Source organism: Oxyura jamaicensis, chromosome 3, assembly GCF_011077185.1.
Source record: "Oxyura jamaicensis isolate SHBP4307 breed ruddy duck chromosome 3, BPBGC_Ojam_1.0, whole genome shotgun sequence".
Taxonomy (NCBI): domain Eukaryota; kingdom Metazoa; phylum Chordata; class Aves; order Anseriformes; family Anatidae; genus Oxyura; species Oxyura jamaicensis.
Genome location: NC_048895.1, coordinates 17,275,688 through 17,299,555, shown reverse-complemented (window position 1 = coordinate 17,299,555; position 23,868 = coordinate 17,275,688). Strand labels below are relative to the sequence as shown.

General features: G+C 41.0%; 2 protein-coding genes across 6 annotated transcripts in view; both read right to left on the bottom strand.

Annotated features, from left to right (window-relative positions):
- STRN (striatin) overlaps positions 1-11,486 on the bottom strand; it is a 65,088-nt gene extending 53,602 nt beyond the window's left edge. For 3 of the 4 annotated variants that reach the window (XM_035319891.1, XM_035319892.1, XM_035319894.1), the window contains exon 1: positions 11,081-11,486. In XM_035319891.1, the coding sequence (XP_035175782.1) occupies positions 11,081-11,371 (291 nt within the window). In that variant the 5' untranslated portion in view covers positions 11,372-11,486. The remainder of the gene's footprint in view (positions 1-11,080) is intronic. The other variant, XM_035319893.1, reaches the window with a different exon arrangement.
- A 1,331-nt stretch (positions 11,487-12,817) lies between these two features.
- HEATR5B (HEAT repeat containing 5B) overlaps positions 12,818-23,868 on the bottom strand; it is a 55,658-nt gene continuing 44,607 nt past the window's right edge. For both annotated transcript variants that reach the window (XM_035323003.1, XM_035323001.1), the window contains exons 33-36: positions 22,994-23,218; positions 20,299-20,450; positions 17,222-17,435; positions 12,818-15,669 (exon numbers count right to left, since the gene is read on the bottom strand). In XM_035323003.1, coding sequence (XP_035178894.1) covers positions 15,365-15,669; positions 17,222-17,435; positions 20,299-20,450; positions 22,994-23,218 — 896 coding nt within the window. In that variant the 3' untranslated portion in view covers positions 12,818-15,364. The remainder of the gene's footprint in view (positions 15,670-17,221; positions 17,436-20,298; positions 20,451-22,993; positions 23,219-23,868) is intronic.

Genomic DNA, 23,868 nt, shown 5'->3' with positions numbered 1-23,868 from the left:
ACTGCAGTCTGCACCAATCTCTCATGAAAAGCTTGGTAGAAACAAACAGAAGCATTGTGTCCCTAGCTGCCACAAGCTTGAAAGCAGTCTCCAGATATTGTAATTAATGGAGCCAGAGACTTCTAAAGAATAACTTACTTGACTTAGGTTTTTACTTTGCTTGATAGTGGTCAGCTAGATTAGCTGCTTTAAAATAAGATACCAGCTGACATAATTTCATTGCTCAAACGTAGCCAGTAAATAGTGTGACAGACACCTGAAGAAGCCTTAGCTACCAGTCACCAGCTACAGCAGCCAGGTTATGATGCGTGACAAACACTGGCTGCTCTCCAATGAACTCGTCGTCTTCACTGGGGAAAATGCATTTCACTTCCCAAAAAGCCTCAGCTGAATCAAAGGAAAGCACCAAGCTTCTCCTCACTTGGCACTCAACATAGAATGAGCAAAAAGCTGCAATCAAATTTAATGCTCACTGTACAGGATGAGAAAGTTGTAGTACCATCTTGGGAGCCACCATTTCTTACACTGAGCATTTCAACTGTGCAGTGATCATTTCAGCCCCATCCGGCTTATCAGTGGTAGAAACACCTCAACCGCATACAAATCAGTTTACAATAACTGTACAGACCCCCAGATTACAATGCACAGAGTTGCGCACCCTGATAATAATTTATCTCTCCATGGTCCAAGCAGGCCCAGGAGAAACAAACACATACTGTTCCAACTGAGAAAGCGAGAGAACATCAAAGCACACTATTTAAAAAAAGTAGATCATAACGTAAATATGTAGCCAGCCAAAATGAAAAGGATCGCCCAATGACACCAGGCATGAAGCCCATGTCCCCACAGGCCAGCCAGCGACAGCCAGCCCGGGCCCAGCTCGCCCACTGCCCTGTCACAGGCCCAGCGGGGAGGTCAGCAGCTGCCTCCGCCGGCCGTAGCCTGGGTAGAGGAAATATGTGGCCTCTGTATGTACTTGAGACAAGAGAAATAAGTGGACTTGATTAAAAAATACTGTACTACACACCTCCTTTACATAAAAGTGAGCAGAGTTGCTCGTCACTGCATGCCTCTGCTATAGGGCAGGCCGGGCTCTGGGACCTGACTAATCATTTGAGAGCCAGCAGCTTCTCAAGCACATAAAATAGTGTAAATAGCAATACTAATCACCTCTAATCACCTATACTTTATAATTCAACAGGGAAAATAAATGATTGTGCTGTACATACTCAGAGCCACCAGCATGCTCTGTTGTAATACCCATATTATACATGAAGAAAGGCCGCTGGAAGAAATGTTAATTGATTCTTTGAACTGTCAGCGGTACACCAACGCTGTCACTGATGTCTTACAACTTTTCTTGTTCCGAGGCTTCCAAGAAAAGCTCACAGTTATTACTCAAAAAGCATGCAGCAACAACAGGCTGGAATCAGCAGCCCATGAGCCGCCTTTCCAGCCCTGGCTTTGGCTTTCATTTGATTTCACATTCATAACACAAAAAAAGTAAGGAGAATATTCCCCTGTCTTTCTCATCAGGAATTAGCAATCCTTATTCCTAATTTATGTAAGTATGGGATAATTACAATTAAATTGGTCTTAAATAATCCTTTATGTAAGCTGAAAGTTTCCTGTCACTATTTAGAAATTCTTAATGAAAATATTAAGGTTAAATTGTAACAAACATGAGGCCAGCATTAAAATAATAACTGAAATCTTACATTAACCATAATACTGAACAGTCCATATGTCAGAAGCATATTTCTTTACAATGTTTGGCAATTAACTGAAAACATGCTGAGGAACCTAGATGTTCATACCCCAAATGAAGCAATTTGTAATACAAATGAATAATGCTTAATTTACATAGCTAAAATGACAAATGATGAGATCAAGCAGTATTTTCTCAGTCTGTAGCACAAAATGGTTATAATTCTACGTTTATCATTTCTGATCAAAATATTTAACTAATACCTGTATAAGTATCTGTGCAAACAGTTCACATGAAAGAGGTGAGTGCTGACATGCAAAAAGTATAACTGAACTGCATAACTACAGTTTTCTTATAATTACAGAGTAAACGGCAAAATTTTATAAACAAATTTGGACTGCACAGACAACTTCCCATTGCTGCAGCTTTAGTGCAAGCCAAACCATCTGTGGGAGCTACCTGACAGCTACAGAGCAAAGGAGGAATGCTTCAGTCCCCCATAAACTGTAACACTCACTGCTTTACAATTGTGCTTTGGCCACTCCTTGGAAAGTCTGCCAAAAATGTCAAGAATTCACAACCATGCCCAGCAAACAGGTTTTGCGACAACTGACCTTCTAGCTAATAAAGTTAAAATGCATCAGTTGTAAACTAGTCATCAGAAACCTCTAAAACTGCCTATGGGGATCACGCAAAAACCCGTATTGTTTCTCGCCCTATGGGTGGGGCATAGCTCTCTATAACGCAGCCAGCCCTGCTGGTTCAGCATCGAAGCATCACAGCAGCATCAACCTCCAGGCCAATGCTAAGAGTTACTGTATTTCAGCTAATCTGTTAAATTAAAATCAAGAGAGTCAGGTGGAGGGGAAGAGGGAAAAAAAATAAAATGAGCATTAGGATACCTGGAACAGTCTGACAGTCTGTTTCAGCTGCTATTGTACAGTCCTTTTTTCCCCCACTCTATCTATTAAAGTGTTGGTATTGCCAACTGCAACAAAAGCTTTAATAAGTACAGCACTGTAGCTATCTTAACTGTTCAGCTTCTTCGCCATGAGATTTTAAAAATAAAATTCATTTTTAAGTTTAAAAGAAAAAAATAAAATCTTACGTGCATTACTGTTTCAAGAAATTCCCCAGCAGTCTCTAAGGTCACTTTACTGTGAAATGGACAAAACAGTAAGGCAACATGCTACTTAGCACTGGGTTAGAAACATTATTATTATTTTTAAAGTTGTTGCCTTCCTAATACAGGTTTTACAGACATAAAAATACTATCGAACAGCTACACTGTATCTTAATACATATGGATTTTACCCATGTTTAAAAAGTAGGCTGAAATTTACACTTGCTGGAATCATCACCCACAGTGACAAGGATGCCAGAAGTATACCTGCACATCTTCTTAGACAGGCATTTTGACATTACAGAAAAACAAAAGATTAACAAGAATTTTAAGTTGAACAGAAAATGTTTACAAAGAAACAATGCTATGGCTACTAAACAAATTATTCATGTTTACTATCAACTCCTATCTTTTTATGACTTTTACAGCTATTTTAAGTTATAAGGATTCTTTAATTATTAAGACTCAAAGACCACTAAATACCTTTCCATTCATTTCTTTAAAATATTTCTCTTAAAATTTTAATATAAGTATCACTTCAAGTTTTGGGGCACTTGAAGGTCAACAGACATCATTTGGCAATGTAAGAGCTATTAAGAGAGGGAATCCTGTACACACTGCTTCTCTAATTCAAAAACAAGGTCTTAACAGGTTGGGAGATAGAGAGCAAGGGAGGGAAAACACTGAGGAAAACATTGTAAGAACATGTAAATAGCTAGAATAACGAAATAGCTTTACAGACATATCAGCCTACAACAGTCGTCCTAACCGGTCTGCCAAGATCTGCCAGAAACATTCTGTTCACCACTTCAGATTATAGTTGCCACACGGAAGCGATACATGTCAAGTCTGTTTGTAAATAGGTGTAGGCATGCCCTGAAGAGTCAGGGGGAGAAGAGGAGATAAAAACCAGGTGTACCTGAGTGTGTATATAAAGGGGGAATAGCTTTAGTCTAGCACCGCTGGCAAACAATTTTTCAGGCGCCCCACTTGAGAAATGTTGAAAGTCACACCCACAAATTTGCAGCTCCCAGTCCTCCAGCAAACAGAAGCTAGAATGCTTCCATACATGCCTGCAGCCATTCAAGATAACCCAAAATGCGGTAGGACTGCTGGCAGGAGCAGGATGCAGGTACTGATTCTGAACGCTTCGCATTGGAGAGAACATGTGATTCTGCTGAGCACGTGAGGTCTGAACTGCTAAACCATCACCAGGTTAAAGCACGCTTGCTGCTTTGTATTTCAGGATTTGATTTTACTCCAAAAATCGGCATCAGTTACTGGCAATAGAGATAAGCACTAAAAAAGTTAAACCATCCAAATGAGATCAAAAATATAGCTTACAGTAAGAAAAGAGAGTTGCAAAAGCCATTTGCTTACATTCCTCGTCTCTTTGAAAAGATTGTTTCAAAACCATCTAATTATCAGTCAATTTAAAACTCCTAGTAGGTCATCCAGAATCAAAGATGATTTACTAATTTACTCCTGGCGATACCTTGATTACTAATTTCATCATCTCACCCAACAGGAACACTTTTATTTCTGCAGTGTGAAGTCCTTTACAATGTAGATCTCTTTTCAGATAGCCAGTCTCTCTTTTATCCGCTCTTCAGTACTGCCTTGCACTATTCTAGCAACTGCAAACATTAAAGTATCCACTGAGTTAGACAAGCAATATACATTCAGCTTATTTAATCACTCTTCAGAATTAAAATTCTCTTTAATCCTTCAGTCCTTTCTGTATTACACTTAAGTGGTGAGCATTAACTTTTTTTTTCCTTTTGAGTCATAGGAGCATGCTCCACGCAGACTGACGTAAGGACAAAGTGATGACATCTTAGACATGATGTAATTCTGTATCGCTGTGGTGCCTTGTCACAAAACAGCAGCGTATTATGAGCTGAAGTCCAAACTGTGAATGTCCAAATAAAATTCCTTTCCACTTGCCATACAAGATCCCACGCACAGAAGGGCAGAAATGCAGCAACAGCAACCAGCGCCAAGACCAATACGCAGACTTCTGGCCCGCATCTGAACCACAACAATGGAAGTTCACGGTCCGAATGCATCACTTCGGTACCGCGAGACAAGGGAGAACAAATCTGAAGGAGAAAGGCAGTGGCTCTGCCACACGAAGAGGAGTGAACGAGACAACTGCACGAGCATTTGCCAAGGCACTGGGCACACACTACTGGTTTTCGCTGCCACAGCCACAAACACCTACGCCGTGCCCTCAGGCACGCACCGACACCCTAAGGTGACTGCAGCACCAAGCGGGGCAGACACAAAATCAAATAGTTTTGTTCTTACCTCCTGTTTACAAGCATGGTTATGAACATTATGCATGCCGGTTCTGTTGGATGCTTTTGCAATCCTGCCCTATGCGCCTGACTGCCCTAAAAGGAAGCATATCCCTGGCTAGAGCAGAAAAATGCAATCTTTCCACTCTGCAATCTTGTATTTAACTTCTTTGTTGCTGGCTTACTTCAGTACATTCTCTTTTGGTTTGTATTAGCAAGCTCTTTACAAATAGGAAAATGAAATATTCTAGATGAACCAAACTACCACCACATACCAAGCAGGCCACTATAATAAAGTAAACCCTCATTTTCCCTCTTGAGGGTGTTTTTATTTTTGGTGTATTGCCTGCAGAGGTTGGATCCTGAGAGCTCTAAAGCAATATAGAAGATCTGTTTCAACTCTCTAAGCATTTCTCAGTATTTAAAAAGTAAAAGATGACAATCCCTTTCCTGTTTTATCAGTCAGTTCTTGCCACTTCTTAGCTAACAAACTTAGAAAAGATGACTTGAGGAGGCCTGGCAGCCTTGTGAAACCAAAGATGTGAGTAGCTTGCTGACCAAAACCCATTTTCTCACAGAACTGCATGCAGGTATCAATTTTAGTTGAGGCTTAACGTTTGTATAGCCTTATTTCTTTTAGCATTAAATCAAGGTGAGCCAAAAATCCCTTCAGATGCATGTGATCTTCCTTTGGGAATCTCACGCAGCCTGGTCTAGAATTAGTAAATAAACTCTCCGTGTCTACTGAAACGTAGATAAAGGGCGAGTTATATTTGCAACTTCTTGTTCAAACAGTGCAAAGTTACTTACCCCTTATGCAATAAAAGTGACATGAGCCAAGACCTTCAACAGAAAAATGAGTCCTACTGCTGGAGTAGTGCACAGCCATACCAGTTTAGCTTATAAACATGCATCCAAAAAGACACATGATCCTTCACTATAGGCTAACCTGACACGAAAAAAACAAAGTTGTGCACCTAGACCAATACAAATTATTCATTTCTTACTTTAGTATTAATTCAAAAATTAAATAGCAAATCATGAAAATCAGAAAATACTTTGTTATTCTGAAGTATAACACTTTGTGAAAAAAGTTTCTAAGCCTGAAAGACCACTTGCAGACAATGGTAAGCCTTCACACCTTCACAAATTTCTATCCTGCTCATACCGTGTTTACATTTACAGCAGCACCTCCCTAAAAGAGTTAGACCCATTTAAAAAGCATTTCTTGCACTTTCGCTAACTTACAGGTTTTAACAGATTTGAGAAGAATGTGAAAATTTACTGCTTGGAAACTCTGGGATCATTTATACAATAACAAAAATAATATCACAAGTCTATAAAACTCAAGTACACACCTGCAAAGAACCAGTCTCATCAGATTTTATTTACATCCTACTTCTCCACAAAAGCTACAGATTTCGCTAATGCGGCTCTTTAGTCACTCAGCATCTACTCCCACCAGTCCTCCTGGTTTGAATAAGACAAGTCATGACGGCTTATCAATGAGAATACGGGGATTAGTTGGTAGTCACGCATGTCAGCAAACAAACAGGAGAAATAGGAGCGCAGATGCTTCTCTTTGCTTCACATGAATTTGGCAACTACAAAGTTTGCTAAAAGAAGTTGTCAGAATAACATCTGGTAGTCACTGAGACCCGGTTAGCATCTTCTTTCCCAACTAAACATGCCTCAGGCTTCTGACTTATTTTCATCCACTTTTCTTTTGATTTATCTGATGTATTTGAAACACGTAAGTTCAAAATATTGTCCTTTTGGGGTGGAAAGAAATTTAATACTGATCACTGTTTTCTTTGTAATTTCTGCCTTACCAGAAGAAATATTTTATCAAAGACTTGCTTCCACAGCACTTCTGCCAATTTGTTTTTCACAGAGAACCTCCGAGATTCAATGTACATGTTCGTATCTGAAAAATCTTAACAAAACTTCTTCAAATGTTATTTTATCTTCCATTTTATTGGCAAAACCACATGCAACTCCACAGGAGTTTTCTTCTAACTAAACAGCTGATATTATCAGCTCAGCATTCGCTTCCTTTTCTCTGAGCAGTATTTCAGTATTGTCCTGCTATCAGAATGATTTTTGACTAGAAACATTAACTCAATAAGAAGACCATGATCTAAAAGCCAACTAACAGTAAATATCAACTATTTCTGAATCAAGTAACCAATGTCCTAAAACACACTATAAATAGCCAGAGCCATCTGTCTGATTTGCCCCTTCTCCTCATTACTTTAGCTCGTCTATCTCCAAGGACACAATCTCGCCATTCACTGAGCCTGGCTTCACTGCCTGTCTTTTGCCTCAGAAAAGCAGCAGCAGGAGGGAAGATCACCACCAGCGACCCCCAGGGAGCTGCTATTGCTAAATCCGACTTCCATAACTGACCTCAAGTGTTTATCTGTTATTTCCACCACATTCCTTTTATTACAGTTGTTTGCTATCATTTAACCACATTTTATCTCATTTCTTAACTCCTTCCCTATCATCTTTTCTCCTCTCTCTCTCTCCCCCCTCTTGGCACCGTCTTACAACAGGAATATTTTCAACAGGGCTGCAGAGGGACAAACACAGGATATTCGCCTTTCTCCACAACCTCTTTGCAAACCCTCTCAGAGGAAAGCTTACCTAGTCAAAGCAATTTCGGCGTAACCGTATCGGGTCCCACTACTCCAACCATTCCACCACATTGGAAAAGCAGTTACCAGTCAGAAGAAATGAAAACTCTCAGTGGAGCGGACAGAGAGAGAAAATTCCTTAGCAGGGTATGGAGTGCCTATACATACAGTTACACACAGTATAGCAGTTTGCTGCAATTTAGAGCATTTGTGAAATGTCAGACACAGCAGCAGAGTATCTGCAAACCAGCATCTTTGCCAGAAAGACATTAATTTGTCAAAAGCAAAACATGCACCTTACTCCCACAGAGCAACAGAGCGTTCCCCTGGGAAGCCTTCCCCACTGACTCTGCTCCCGCTACAGGGCCCCCACATGCTGCCCCAGAGCGCGGGGCGCTGCTCATTAACACAGCTCATTAACGCTGTTCATTAACGCCACCAACAACGGAGCAAAACAGGGAGTCAGAAGGCCCATGGCACCCCCAGGCAGTCAGAAGGCCCATGGCTAAGGCCAGGCAGCAGATAAAACTCCGTGCGCCTTGAGGAAAGATGAAAATGCCCGTGGGTCTGTGCATGTGCTCGTCTCTTGATCAAGCTGTCGGCTGTTTTGGGATGGGCCGGTCCAACGCATAATGACAACTTGGAAATGCCATGGAAATGCAGTCCAGAAAAATGCAGAGTGAAAAAAAATATTTGAAGCTTAAACTTTTTGCAGAACAGGAAACCTGTTCTTGTCAACTCTCCCAAGCAGCTGCCAGAGAACTTAACAAAAAGAAAGTTGCTTGTTTCTGAAAGGATACAAAAATAAGCGATAGCACTATAAAACATTTGTGAATACCAGAAGGAAAAATAGTGAAGTTAGTTTTTATTCCTAGTGAATTACTACACAAGGCATCATGAAAGTTTATTATTAGGGTAATTTTTCAATCTGCAGATGTCAGAGTACTGTAAAGACAAAGCAAGCATTAATAGTGAAATGCATAATTAGCATATAAGCATCTATGGAAGCCCTGGATGAATCTGTTTTCAATTTGACTTGAAATACACAGCTTACTAATGATACTTGCGTAGACATAAATATTGAAGTCCTCTTTCACCCTGAATGAGGAAGATTATATAATAGAGGCAAGAATAGTTTTTAAAGATTACAGAAAAGTAATTAGAAAATCACAGCAAACATGGATATTTGCCAGGGAAAGCAAAATTTAGGCACTTGACAGGAAGAAAGACCTTGGGAAAGCAGTGTTAGACCAGTAATCAGGAGCAGAGAGCAAGATGCCTGACATGTCAATTCATGTATTTTTCTAAACTCCAGGAAAGGGTGTGCGTCACCCGAATAAGCACCACATAACTCAACAGAAAGGTACTCCAGCTGAATATCACATTTAATTCCATACAACTAATTACAAGGAAAAAAAAAGAAAAAAGAAAAAGAAAAAAGAAAAAGAAGCCCAGAGGGGAAGAAAAGGAAGACAGGAAATCACAGTTGGATTGACTTACGAGGTGGTTTTCAGAAAGAGAGTATAGCTTAACTAATCACTGACTGCAGAGCTGCAGCCAAGCAGGGCAATATCTCAAGTATTTAAATATCACAGCAGTAAGAAACTAGAGATAAAAAGTCTACCTCTAAGAAGCAAGATGAATTAGAAAATTTATGGGATACTAACAACACCGTACCAAAGAGGATCCTTGCCACACAGCCTTCCAAGAGAGCAGGCAATCTAACATTTAATTTACATTGGACGGAAGGCCAGTGAAGTACAATCAGGAGCATTGTATCTCTATCTCAAGAAAAGGCATGACCTCAAATTTCCATTATTCTGTTAAACACTTCCAAATATATAGGCCAACAAAAGGCTTCAGAAGCAGCGTGGAGTCTGTTCTTAATTAACGCTGCTCATCGTTCGCTTGTACACGCACCGCCTCGAAAAGCCCTCCTGCAGCTGCCGAACCCCTAACGCAAACCTCGCACACGGATCAAAGCACATTCGACCGAACACGGTCACAGCAGACGTCATGCCCGATGCCTGCAGAGACAGCCAAGAATTTTGCACCTTTCAGAACATGACTCTGCAGCAGATAAATGCTGTTACGGCTTGTGGCAACGCCAGTCACAGCTAATTATAACTTTATTGAGACGTTTTGGCAAGAGCCGAAGGAGTTGAAGCAAACAACTTTTAATCGGGTTATATTCACGGTTCTGCCACCGAGAACACACGACTTCGGCACACAGCTTCAGCACTCTGCTTCCTTCCTGCTGTCTCATCTGTGACACTCAGCGAGCTTTTGAGGGATGCTTGGGAAGGCGGGGGAAGAAGGGGAGGAATGGCATGCCTGCCTCTTGTCTTGAAGGGCACTATAAACATGCACGGTGTTATTACTAGGAGAGCACTGGCAGAACTTCTGAGGACCTGTAAAACAGATGTTGTTCTCCAAAGCAGTCTGTGAGACCTGTATCAGCTGCGCAAAAATACCCAGGGGAGCCTCATAAACACCTCGATATGTGACACGCAATGCTCTTGTTGTATGAGCCTAAGCTAGTTACTGTCTACATAATAATTACTGGCCATAGCGAATAGAAACGTGATTCTGCTACTAACCAATTTTGCATCGAAGCACTGATGTTTGAATAAAAATTACATCCCTCTCACGCTCACGGCCACTTCCTCTGAGTTCCTGCAAGGGAACCAACCCTGGGCGAGGAGTGTCGCATCTGCCACTCTTCTCAGGGGGGTTTTGCTCGATGTTAGTATAGAAAGTACAACTAAAGGGGTGAATTTCCTGCTAATTAATAAAAGGAAAAGACAATAATAATAATAAAAAGAACAGAGAAGTGGTTGATGTTGCTAAACTGGCTCAAGACTCTCTCTACAAAGACAGCACCTTCAAAGAAAGGAACAGAAAGACAAGAGATGGCCAGAGAGTTAGTGGTGAGGACGGGAGACCCCGAAGGCAGCCCAGCAGACACGTCTGGGGGGCCAAACAGCGGCTCCCGCTAAGGCGTGCTGTGCGGATTTACAACCGAGACTCCTCGGGTCAACAACCCCGAGGAAGCTCCCCCAGGAGGGCAGCGCTCCCGCTGCCTCCCACCAGCTGCCGCCGAGCCCCGGCACCCCGCGACGGCTCCGGGCGCCCGCCGCAGCCCGGCAGCCCCACCGCCGGGGGCAGCCGAGCGCCTCCCCCGGCCGCAGGCCCCCGGCGGCTGGGGCAGGGGAGCGGCCGGGAGCCGCCCGCCGCCATGTCGCGCCGTGCCCCGCCGGGGGTACCTGCCCGCCGCCATGTCGCGCCGTGCCCCGCCGGGGCTCCCTACCTGCAGCTCCGCCCGCTCCGCCTCCCACTCGGCGCGCTCCGCCTCGAAGCGGCCCCACTCGTGCTGCAGGAAATGCAGGATGCCCGGCACGCTGTACTGAGCACGGGACGCCGGCACCGGCCCGGCGGCACCGGAGACCCCCCCGCCGCCGCCACCACCGCTTCCTCCTCCTCCCGCAGCCGCCGCCTCTCCCGGCTCCAGCCCCGGCCCGCCGGCCGGCGGCGGCAGCAGCAGCGCGTTGTTGTTGTTGTTGTTGCTGAAGAAAACGCCGGGCCCCGCTTGCTCGTCCATGGCCGGGCCGGCTCCGCCGCCCGCCGCCGCCGCCGCCCCCGCCCAGCCGCGTCCCGGTAGCGGCAGCGACCTGGGCGCGTCCCGCCCGCCGCCGTCACCGCCTGACAGCCGCCCCCGCCGCCTGCTACCGCGGCCCGGCGGGGACAATCCCGGAGAGCGATCCGGCCGCCAGGCCTGCTGGGAGATGTAGTGCCCACGGGCGGCGGCGAGGGGAGGCCGGGAGAGGGAACTTCACCTCCTCCTCCTCCTCCTCCTCCTCCTCCTCCTCCTCCTCCCCGCCCGTCGTTCAGGACCGACGGCGCAGCCAGGGAGCCTCTTGCCCACACAGTGCCACGCTGGGGCTCCGAGGAGCAGGGAGAGCACGGGGCCCTGCTGCTCAGTTTAAAAGTAATCTGTGTCTCCCTGCAGGACGTTAGTGGGTTGGGATCCTCGTGGCCCACCTTGGGGACATGAAAGGGACATGTGTCCTTGCAGCTCCACAGACTGCCGTCAGTGGCTGCCATTTCAGCTCCTGGCTGTTAGGTTCTGTTCTTGTCTGGCCAGGTTCTGAGCACTGCTCAGTGCCAAGGTGCTGGAAACCACAGATCCATCACAGGACTACAGGGTTTCCCAAAAACCTTTGGAACAGCACAACAGCGTTTCTCAGGAATTACCACACCGCCTCCTCTGAAAGGCTAAACAAGACTTTTTTAAACCAATGGCAACAGCACAGGTTGAAGGCACAAGCTGTCAGAAGCATTGCTCTCCCATACCTTTTCCAGAAGCACAATAATATCAAAGCTGGGCTCAATCTCTGTTACACCCATTACCCCAAGAGGCTTGCTAAAGAACGATGCACACCACCGCCACCAGGCTTTACAGCGGGGCTTCGTGCTAGCAGCTCCCTGGCCTCTCCCTGTGAAGACAGAAACACGTGGAGGACTGCATGAGCTACAGACGGGTGGCTGTGGAGCCACGATGGGACATCCTCAGCTCGCAGCGTCAACATCAGCCCCTACGTGCCCCATGAGCTGCTTGCTCAAGCAGCGCTTCCTGTTTCGACCTAGCTGTTCCGAAATTGCACTTGCTTCGTAACCTAGACCTCAGAAGTTATAACTGCGGCTGGGGGACAGCCTCTGAGTGCTTTTAAAGAGGGGAAAAATAATTAAGGAAGCTTACAGAAAGGATCAGGAACCAGAGGGGAACATCACCAAAAGCACCCAGCAGGGAACGCAGTCTGGGGGAAACCTGGTAGAGAAACAGGGCAGAACAACAAGGCTCACTGAGAAAGGAAGGAAACAGCGGAGAGGAAAGACTTGAAGGGGAAACGGAGCAACAAGCTTCATGAAAAAGCGCAGCAAAATGGCCAGAAACAAAAAGATGAAAAGGAGTGTGACAAAAAAAGGCCGGGGGGGGGCCCGGCGGCAATACACGACACGTGACACAATAAACACTACAGACTTTTCAAGTTTTGTTTTTTTAATCAAATGAAGTTTGATGCAAAAATATTATGTAAAACCACATGGTTATACTTTTCATATCCAGAGCAAGTAAAGCAAACAAAGACTAGAAACCGGAGAAGCACGTACACAAACGAAGTCGAGCCTGTTGTATACCATCACAATGTACACAGAAAAACCTCTCCCTTCCCTGTATCTCTGTATCTATCTAGCATTATTTTCCCTTCTGCTAACATTTTTACTGTTTTTCTACAGACTTCAGTTATGCTTGATTGCTACACTTCCCCCCACCCCCCTTTTCTGAGTTTTCAGATGTCTTTTTAATAACAGTGTAAGCAAAGCACGAAAGTGCAGAGATAAAAAACTTACGGTAAATAAAGACAACCGTGATTATAGACAAAAAGTTTCTAACAAATACCGGTTGTCAATTACTAGACTACCTGGGGGGAGGAATGAAGCAGGTTATCAACTTTTCTAATTTTTATGCGTGAAATTTTTGTGTTCAGTTGTGTAGTGAAAGTTTCCTTTACACTTTCACTGAACTTCTCCTTAAATGTTGAACACATTCAGAACATCTGCTGAGCAAAAATAGCATTGTAATGTTGAGCAAGTGTTAAGATTTTGATCAACTTAAATCCCACTACGCAAAGATGACAAAAATAGTGAAATTACTTTTATTCCTCATGTACGGCATACTATTTTTACTGCTGCATGCATCTTTAACTCCAGTAGGAAAGGAACAAGACTTGAAAGCTATTCTTACTAACACATTTATGAAAAACATTTGAAAGACTAGAGTTTGCATTTCTTGTTGTGGCGCAAACTTCTTGTCCTCACTTTAGTGCTAAAACAATCAGTGTGAAATTAAAGGTTTTCAGGTATCTTTATGTTAAACATTTTTCACACACCAAATACAAAGAGCAAAAAAGCATTACCTTGTCCTTCATTTTGCAAAGGTCCTTAAAGGATTATATAAGCTTTTATGGGAAATGAAAGACCAGAGGCAAGTGATTATGCAAAAATAATGATCTACAAATATTTCAACCAACTATTAATCATGTTCATTTCCATTTACTATTCCTTTGTTATATTCAGGTTCAAGTGAAGCTTCTAAAATATAAACAGTTTTTACAGAGTCCTGTTATATCCAGAAAAACACCAGAGAGAAGAGATGAAACCGAACAGTCTTAGCCTAGTCTTCCAGTTACATGACTTTTCTCTATAAAGCAAAATGTATAGAAAGAGCCATATGGAAGTCTATAAATTCAACAGCAGTGTCAAAAAATTCATGCAAGTCAGTCTTGTATATACAAGAAAATACATGGTTCTCTGCTTCTGCCAGTATGAAGAGTAAGGTCTGGCAGAAGGCAGACATGACCGTTGGGAGTTGCTGGCTCTTGTGCTGTAAGGTCAGCATACCACATGAGCTCTCTTTAAGCTCCAAAATCTGCAAATCAAACTCACTCAGATGGGAGTCGTGCTTTTATAAAAAATAATAAATAAAATAAAAGCTTGGTAAGAGAAGGAAAAATTGGAGGAGCCTGGCTCACGCTTGTGTTCTGCTCCCTTACAACTGGTAAAGGTGCAAAAGGCGCAAGGCATTTGGCTCTGCAAACTTTATCAAGACTACAGATAAGATATATCCAATATCACTAAAATTTTGGAGGAAGTAGTAAATGTCTAGGAATCTGAACAAAAAACAACACACACAGTCATCATACTCAGCTAGCGTCTGGTAGAACAGGGAGACTGTGAACACACAGCACCTTACAAGGGCCAAATTCTATAGCTACAAAACTCCAGATAGCAGGCAGTCCTCTTTATAAAGTCATTTTTCAATGCATTTTTTTATTTTTAATTTATCGTAGAAGAGATAGGGTATTAGATTCTTGGAATCCTTTATTAATTTTCAAGCATGGAAATGGACCTAAACGAAATATACATCACATAAGTAAAGACAACTTATTACAACCGCGTGCTTGACTGTTCACCTTGAGAAAGTCTTAAAGTTGTCTTTTTTTTTCTTTTTTTTTTTTTTCCTGTCTCTTCATGCAAGCTGAAATGATCTACAGTGTCTGGCAATCCCCTTCCCTAGTATGTTTTAAAAGGCAAAAGTGCATACTTCTACACTCAAAATTCCCCAAGGTATACAGTAAGTACTTCACAACAGTTTCCCCTCTTCCCTCAATCCCACCATGTTAGTGTGTTGCCATAATGGTAGGATAACAGCCACTGCATTTCAAAAACCATCCCAAAAGGTTCAGGGTACCTTTTAAAAATAAATAAAACAATTTCATGAGATAGACAATAGGGTTTTTTGGTGGATAATTTATCACATAAATTCATAAATATGATCACATTCAACTTCTCAAAAATCTATACAAATACTAGTAACACCACTTCCCTTGTAATGCATGGCTTTCAAGTAATTACACAAAGCTTTATTAGCCTTTAACATACAAATTTCACAAAATCACAGACATATATGCAGTAACACATCAGGGATAATGTAATGCTTCTGACTAGTGAGCAGTCCAAAAATAATAAAAGTAATTCAAAAAAAGCTAGTTTTCAGTTTAATTGTTGGGGTGGAATGTACTGTGGGTGGTGGTTGCCTAGCAGCTGCTTTTGCTTTGCTGGCCTGACTTGCTCGGACTGCAGTTTCTAGACGTGTTTTTAATTCGGGAGCAGCTCCCATTACCGTCTTGAAAGCATGTGGGTAAAGTGGACCAATGTGCATTAGATTCTGAAGTGCAAACTCATGAAGATCCTTAGATACTGTAGATGCAGAAGCAAAGGCATTTTCATTCAGCAAATAGGAGATCAGAGTGGGAACAAGAAGCGCAAGCAACTGGACTCCTAAAAGTGAAAGAAAATAAAAGTAAGAATCATATCAGAAGGAAACAAAACAAAAGAAAGAATTGCATCAGTTACTAGTCTGATATGTGTTATTTCATCTTCCAAATTGACAATAAGCACTGTAGTTACAAATGAGCAAATCAAGAACAAACAAAATGAAGATGCTTCCCTGTCCTTTAGTCACTCAAACCTTGCTTATCAGAACTGTGCTTCAGACTTCTATTTTTGTTCATCATAGTTATTTTGCTCCTGACACATCTTTAGAGATGCCTTTGCACAGTCTGACTGCAGATCATTGATAACAGATCTTAAAACGTAGAGTGACTGTCATATTAAAGGACATTAAAACTCTCTTCTGACAGATAAAAACATTATTCAACTGAATCTGAAAAGCAGCCTCCCCATTGAGCATAACAGAACCACTATTACTATGCAACTGTTCAGTAAAAATTCAGGGACATTTGTCTGGTATATTACTCCATGTTGGAAGTTACCAATTCAGAAACTACCATTACAAATATGTAATGGGCTAGCAAAAACTAACGAGACCACAGCTGAAAATGGCACAGAGTTTATTCTGAAAACAGAAAAAAAAAAACAACTAAAGTAGTAGGGCTAATTTTTCTGTCTAGCAAGGATACAAGTACACCTCTGAAACATGTAAAATGTTAACTGAAAATTTTGAAGAACTTAAACATTATTGGTAACTCACTTACTTGAAAATGTGTAGGTTATCTGAATATTAATGTTTGTTTTTTTTTCCCTAGAATTAATATAGATGTCAAAACCTCTATGGGGTGATTACCTCCTGGCAGCACTATTGAAAATCAGAGGTTTTGTTTCCTCTGATTTTGATCCTTTGTTTCATTTCAGTTATTCCCCCATTTTACAAGTATTTGAAACAGCTATGCCAGAAGTACAATGGCACTCAAGAAAACATATATTTAGTATGTTTTTGTATATCATCAATGAAGAGAAATATGAACAGGGAATACATTTGGGGAAAAAAAACAGTAATATTTTTACAACTGATTTTAAATGCTGATTACAATCAAGGTCTGCAGACTAAGTCTTTTGGCTATTACATTGTTTCAGTTACTCTCACTGAACTTAAACTGTAAGATTGCATTCTATCTACCAAGCAAATGGAAGGCTCCATCTACAAATCTAGGTATTCTGACCAGTACAATTCAATTTCTGGGTCTCTTTAAACAAGCTTTGTTGAGATGGCAGAAGCAACCAGATAAAAGTGACAAGTCTGCTAAAATAGAAGTTAAAAACCAGGAAAAAGTAAATTTACATGTATATTTCCAAATACAAAAAAGCATTGCTGCATCAGTTCATATTTAGATTTTTTGTAATCACCAAAATCTGAAATCATACTGTACACATCACATAAGTCCATGTATACACAAGTTTTAGTAATAGAATTACAAAAGTGTGTTGCACAGATATTTTGTGAAAATGTCGTCAAGTTCCTAGCTGCAAGAGTCGTAGTGTTCAATATTTTATTTTAGAATTACACGTTTATCTAGAAAAATTAAATACTTACTATTCTGCTCCTCACCAAGGGCAACCAATGTTTCAAGGACTTTAATTCCTTCCTGGACTGCTAACAGCTCCAGGTTGTTGTTTGGGCGGTTCCTTTCCACAGCTTTCAACTTCTCCACCATTATAGGGGCCAAGGAATGAATATATGGAGTTGACAGGGCACGATTGGTATGTTGGAACACAGAAAGCAGAAGCTGGTAACACTTGGCTTGAACCTAATGAAATCAAGATAAATACATTGTCCTCAAAGTTATTTGTTAACTCAGGGAATTCTAATAAAATCTGCTATCTATGTGTGTGAGATAAGTGTGCTACATAAAAAAAAGGCAACTCCAACTCAGCAGGAAGGAAACAAACTGAGTAAGACCAGTTTTCAATAAGAGAAGTGAAGGCCAATTAGAATCAACTGCAGGTACAAATGGTGTTAAACAACAGAAACTCAGAGAAAATAAAGGAATAGCTATTGTCATCCTGGGCAGCCACACGGGTCCACAGCAAACAACATCTTTAAGTCTCAGAACTCTCACCACTAACAGTAGATGGAATAGCATTTCATGTTTTTGAAGATACAATCTCTGAAGGATAACACAGTCTATAAAAATGACTCAGATCAAAGTGACCTTATATATAGATGATCATGTATACATGTATATCTTAAGTATATGTGTAGCTATAGAGTGAACTGGAACGCCTATCCCTCTCCTCTCTTCCCTTCCTTTCAATTCCTCCCCTGCCCCCCTCTTTCTGCTAGATGCAGGGAATAGTAAAGTCAACATTTGGGAAAATGACTCACTGATAGTCTTATCTGGAAGAACTTTTATGAATGGAGTTGGGTTCACAAACGCCTTTCTCCAAATGCTACACAAATAACCAAGAGCAGTTGAAAAGGTAGAACGCTACAAGTATGTGGATAAAACATAGTACATTCTAGTAGTACATTCATAGTACATTCAAACTACACTCAAGCCGGAACAGAAGGAGTTATCAAGCATGAACAGAAACATTCCAGAGGAAGTACTACTGAACACAGTGATCTATCCATGAGGAGACGGGGGATGACTGAAAACAGAGATATATAAATAAAAATATTGATTTAAAAGGATAGATAATAAAAACTAATAGTAAGAAAAGACGAGTTACGCAGCTCCAATTGTTTGTTAATATATGACTGCAAGTTTTCTGTAGAGTTCAGTATTTAAGGTCTGAAGTAATAACAATTCCTCAAATAACATTTCTGTGCTTTTTAACAGAGCTCCATGGTAGAAAAGTATGCTGAGTAAGGCATTAGGAGAAAAATCTTTTTGACCTTGTTCAACAAATGATTCCTGTATCGCTCCATACCACTCCAAATAATTCCCTTACCTTTCTGTTTACACTCTTGAAACTTTACTCGTTATTAATTAAGCTTATCAGCCTTCAAACTGAATAAAGGCCTGTTTTATTTATTTTTGCATGCATACATAATTGAAGTAAGAGTTTTTCAACTCCATCTGACAGCAGAATTCCATCTAAGTTCCTTTTACTCTATGTATTTTTAAACATAAATCCCGTGACTACTTTGCATTCACAGAATTCCACAAAAACTCCTGCAAAGTAAAGCCAGGGCTTCTTCAAAGAGTGTGATGCCTTACACACTCTCCCACAGAACTTACCAATTAGCATTAAGAGACAAGGGTCTCTCAACTGAGAGCCTATAGCTCCAGAAAATGAACTTGCCTTCAGGATATTATTATATAGCATATCTAATCTTTCAGACTTGCAGGCAAGTATTAAAAAACATTCCTGTATTTCTTATAAGGCAGTGGTATTTCTTTAGAAGAGTTGTTCCCCCTCTCCATAACCAGTTTGATGCTTATATTACAAACAGGTGCCTTGTAACTTAACCAAATCCAGTAATGACTCGTTTATATTTAAAAGACCAGAATGAACACACAACAAGCATTACAGAGTATATGCTCTACACATCAGCAAGGAGTGTGGACACAATCTGGCTGCTGTCAAAGCATTCCCTGTGAATTACAGAATTAGCGTTAAGTTCCAGCTCACCGAGAGCTTGCCAGCAGGGTGGGCAAAGATGTACTTCGCTGTTTGTGTGTTTATACAGAGCTGACGGAGAGTAAGACATAAGTTTCTGCATGATAGAGCTGACACTGCCATTCACACACTAAAATCTTACGCAGCCTTTCATCCAAAGTTAGGCTTCAGAAGAGAACCAACTGAGTTTTACATCCACATGGAAAAGGACAGCCGTGCTGCAGAGAAGAACCCTCCGTCCAAACAGGATTCTAAATGCCTTGATGTGACCCTACATGGGTCAGCGTTTTCTGCGTATTTTTCTTCTCAGGAATCTCTGCAGTACTTGATTGTGGAAAAACTAGAGATTTATTTATTTTTAGCTCCCACCTGCAGCTTGGTATACCCACTCAACCGTGCTGATGAATAAGTGGCTGGAACAGCTATGCCTAACTATAGAGCACATTAGCCTGCTTGAGAAAAGTCAGGCTACAACTTTTTGTTTTCTCTCTTTAGTGAGAAAAGAATTTAGAAGACAATTCATAAAGACAAAGCAAAGGACAGAAGTGAATTCACAGCCTGTAGATGCCCTTGACAGTGACCACAGAATTATGTTTTCTCAACTGGGTTTTGTATGAACATATAAAATAAGCATAGGATTTGCACAAAGTTCATCAGAAGCGTGGGCTGTAATTTTATCTGCAGCAAACGTGGTTTAGTTTGTATTAGAAAATATCAGTTTTAGTGTAAAAACCTCACTATTCTCTGGTATCCGTACTTTTTCATTTGCTAAAATTTCACATATCAAACACATTTTTCCTTTAGAAAGCTGCACATCAGGTACCTGGCACAAGGCCATGAACAGACTACTTAAAAGCACTTGCTTTGGGTTGTTTTGATCATTAAGGAGTTTCTGTAACACAATGCTGAAAGTCTCATTATTTTGACAAGCAGTATCTGTCTCTGAAGTGAAGGCATCACAAAACATTCAGGAAACATAGTAAATGTATCACAAGTGCTTTTTCTCAGCTATGTATCATCCACATTCCTATATCATGATCTTACCCAAGGATCACTGGAATTTAGCGCATTTTTAAATCTGTTTATACATCCATTTTGCAAAGACTGCACTCCAATTATTTCAGTGCTTGCTGACCAGAGGAAGAGAGCAATAGCTGTAAGTATGCTTACTTCATCAAGAACAGGCTTAGAGGTTTCTGAAAAAAAAAACAAAAACAGACTGTTAGCTTACTCCAAAAAGGGTTTTGAATTTATTTAGTAAAACCAAGTGAACACAAATAAACTCAAAGAGGAAATAAATGTCCTTAAAAAGACTTGCAACTGCATACAAATACATGTATTTCTCATTACAGAATCACTTTTTTATTGTTATTTGACTGTGACTGAAAATTTAAAGCTGAACAACTCTTTTCTAATAGCTGTTTAAATAAAGTGATTCAAACTTTCCAAAACAAATACCAAGCCAAAAACATCATCCACGCTTCTCTGAACAAGTCACATTTTTGTTTTCAATGTGGAAACAAGGTGGGGAAATGTATTTTTGAATCTTTTCCCCATTAAATATGGGGAAAAGTTTTTCTTTTTTTGTTGTTGTTGTTCTCTTCAGCTGATACAGCAGAGTAAAAAACTGATAAACACAGGCAACAACTTTCACTTAACGTGAGGTTTTACCTAACAGACAAGCTGTTCTGACTTCTGTCACCAAAAAAGGGTAGTCCTACTTTAACCTTCCCTTCTTTTCTAATTCATCTCTATTTGCAGTTGCCATTCTTTTTTCTCCTTACACCAGCTTTCGTGGATCTCATTCATGAAGCTCCACCAACAGGGGAAAAATTAAGTACTTCTCTGTTGGTTTTGTTGCCAGATTGCTATGACTCTCAAGGGAGAACAGAACCAATGAAGCCACAGCTATATAGACACCAAAACAAAGGCAGTATGACATCCTTCTACAGATGTCAGCTAGTCATTAGGTTGGCTTAGCCACAATGTGAAAACTCACTTCAAAAAAAGGACTCCAAGCATTAAGTGATAAACATGTGGTAGGGTTTTGTGTTTTGTTGTTCTTTGTTTTTGGGTGGTGGTGGGTTTTGTTTTGAATTTTATTGAATTACGAGACTTGAAATTGTATGCAGCAGACCTTGCTTAGATTCCTGGGTGGTATGCCCCACTTCACAAAAGATTGGAAAGGAACACGAAAATTTATGCTGTTGCAAGGAACCGTCTGCAAAGAGCCTAAAGCCCAGTAATGCTTGTAGGAAGATGAACTGGGGAACCTTTACAGTAATGAAAAGCTGGAAGACAAGAGCTGATGTGACGGATCAAGTTAGAATTTTGACTTGGATAATGCGAATACACTGATCTTTCCCCTTCAGACATTTTCAGGATTGTTTGCAATTACCTACTCACTTTGTATATGCAACATGAGTAACTCCATTCAAGCTTCTCTTCGGGCTTTATAAATGGTTCCTTGGGGATGCAATGGGACGTTTTTTGGCTGAACTGCCATTATGTAAATTACAAATCTTTGTGTCTCTCTTTTGCTAACTATGCAACTGAAACCGTACATCTTTTTTACTTTTTGAAGAGCAAGGCAAAGTACAAATGGGAACCAAAAAAGTAGCCTGTAGTTCTCTAAACAGACACAGCAGACATCCTGCTGGTGGGTAACAGATTTTTTTTGGCAGGGGTAGAGTTTTTTCTAACCACTGAAAGCCTGCAACGGTATTGTGAATTTCCTACTCCAGTATGAACTTTGCCACAATTATCCCTTGCTGTCTTCACATTCATTCACTAACATTCATTGTCATTAAGACTACACAAATTCTGTCAGCAAGCACTTAAAAGATACAGACTGCCATTTTCCTTGAGGCTTAATTTGAAGTGTTTAGTCCACGTACAGTACTGAACAATTGCAGTTTCAGCAAACAGATCAGTTCCTCTACAAACACAGTTTTGGCAACTAAAATCTCCTTTCATTTAACTTAGCAGGTACTCTGTGGAAAGAGGAAAGGAGGGGTGGAAATGATAGTTTGCTCAGGCCTTGCAAACATCTCTAGAGTTGCCAGTAGTCACAGAAATTGAGGCATGGCCTAGGAAGTGAAGTGAATTCAGCTTGGAACTCCTTCAGATTTTACTTGCGAGACATTGATCAGGTGTCAGAAAGACTGATCAGTATCAGGAGGTTGATTTCCAAATTCCAGAAACAGGTCACTATCTGAAACTATTAAGACTGATAAAATTACCTGAGATGAAAATATAAAGCACAAAATAAATACTCTATAATGGAATTCAAAATGGAAGAGCAAAGTCTAAACTAGTAAAGCAAAATACCCTGAAGAAAGGACCTTTTCTATAGAAAGAGGACCTGCATGATGAGTTGCAAAAGGCAAAATTTCTAGGAGGTTATGACCTCCTAAGCTATAGGAGGTTATGACCAATATTGCCAAAGAAAATAGACCAACAAGGACAAAACTGTGATGGAATTTCCTAAGGTATATCTTTATTTCCTTAAAGCCAATGTTGTGTTTGTCTTCAACACAACCTACTATATAACTTGTATTGGTTAAGCTGTGTGCACTCGGATCTTCCTCCTGTTTCAGTTTTACAAGCAATTCACTGCTACTTTTAATCTCCAACTCTCAGATATGCAACCTATGAAATTATAGACAGACACAATACTTGCCTTTACATTAAGGCAAAACCCAGCTCTCTAAGTTTCCTGCCCTGCAAAACCACTTACCAGGTTGCGAGTATTCCAAGACAGATGCCAAAGTACTGCGGATAAGACTTGCCCACTGTTTTTGAGTTTCATCAGTCTTGACTGTTGGAAGAGTAACAATAGCTTTTATTCCTTGAAGGGCTGCACTGACTGGAGGTGGGACCTGATTATCTGCTGATTTTACAGCTGTTTCTTTCAATACTCTTGTAATTAGAAATAGGATAGTGGGCAGCACTGTCATGCAACCTAAACAAGACAAAGTAGAATTTCTGGAGTTAATTCCAAACAATGTGGTAGATAATCTTTTTAGCTTTCTAAAAATGGGTATACATGGCTAGCAAGATAAACTGCAATTCAGTTAACAATGTTCAGGTCAGTATTTTAACAGTAATTTAATTCACCAGTACTACTGACGTATATCACAATCAAACTCGTACAAGCCAACACTTGTTATCAATTCAAGAATGATGATTCAGCTGTTGAAGTTTTGCCCTGCATAGCATCCATGAGAGAATTAAATATCTTAAAACATGATCTGCATATGACTAGGATCCTGTAAATAAAGAAATACAGTAACAGATCTGGAAGCAGGTGTCCAGGTTAGGGCAGTTTCCAAGGAAGCTAGTGGGTGTTACAAGCCTCAGAAGCAGCATGAGGAAGTTAATTTGGGTGACTGACATTCTGGACAAAAGCTGTAGTCACGTGGTTACTCTACAAAGGAGACAAAAACAATCCTCCTCCTAGAGCAGTGCTTTTCTGAAGAAATCAACAGCTACCTGGACATTTTATGCAGCCAGTCCTGCCTAGTGCAAGTTAGGCGAATTCAAGAAGTACTGGTCAAATAACAAAACCTGACTTAAGACAAATGGGAACTTCAACAGAACAAGTTTTAATAA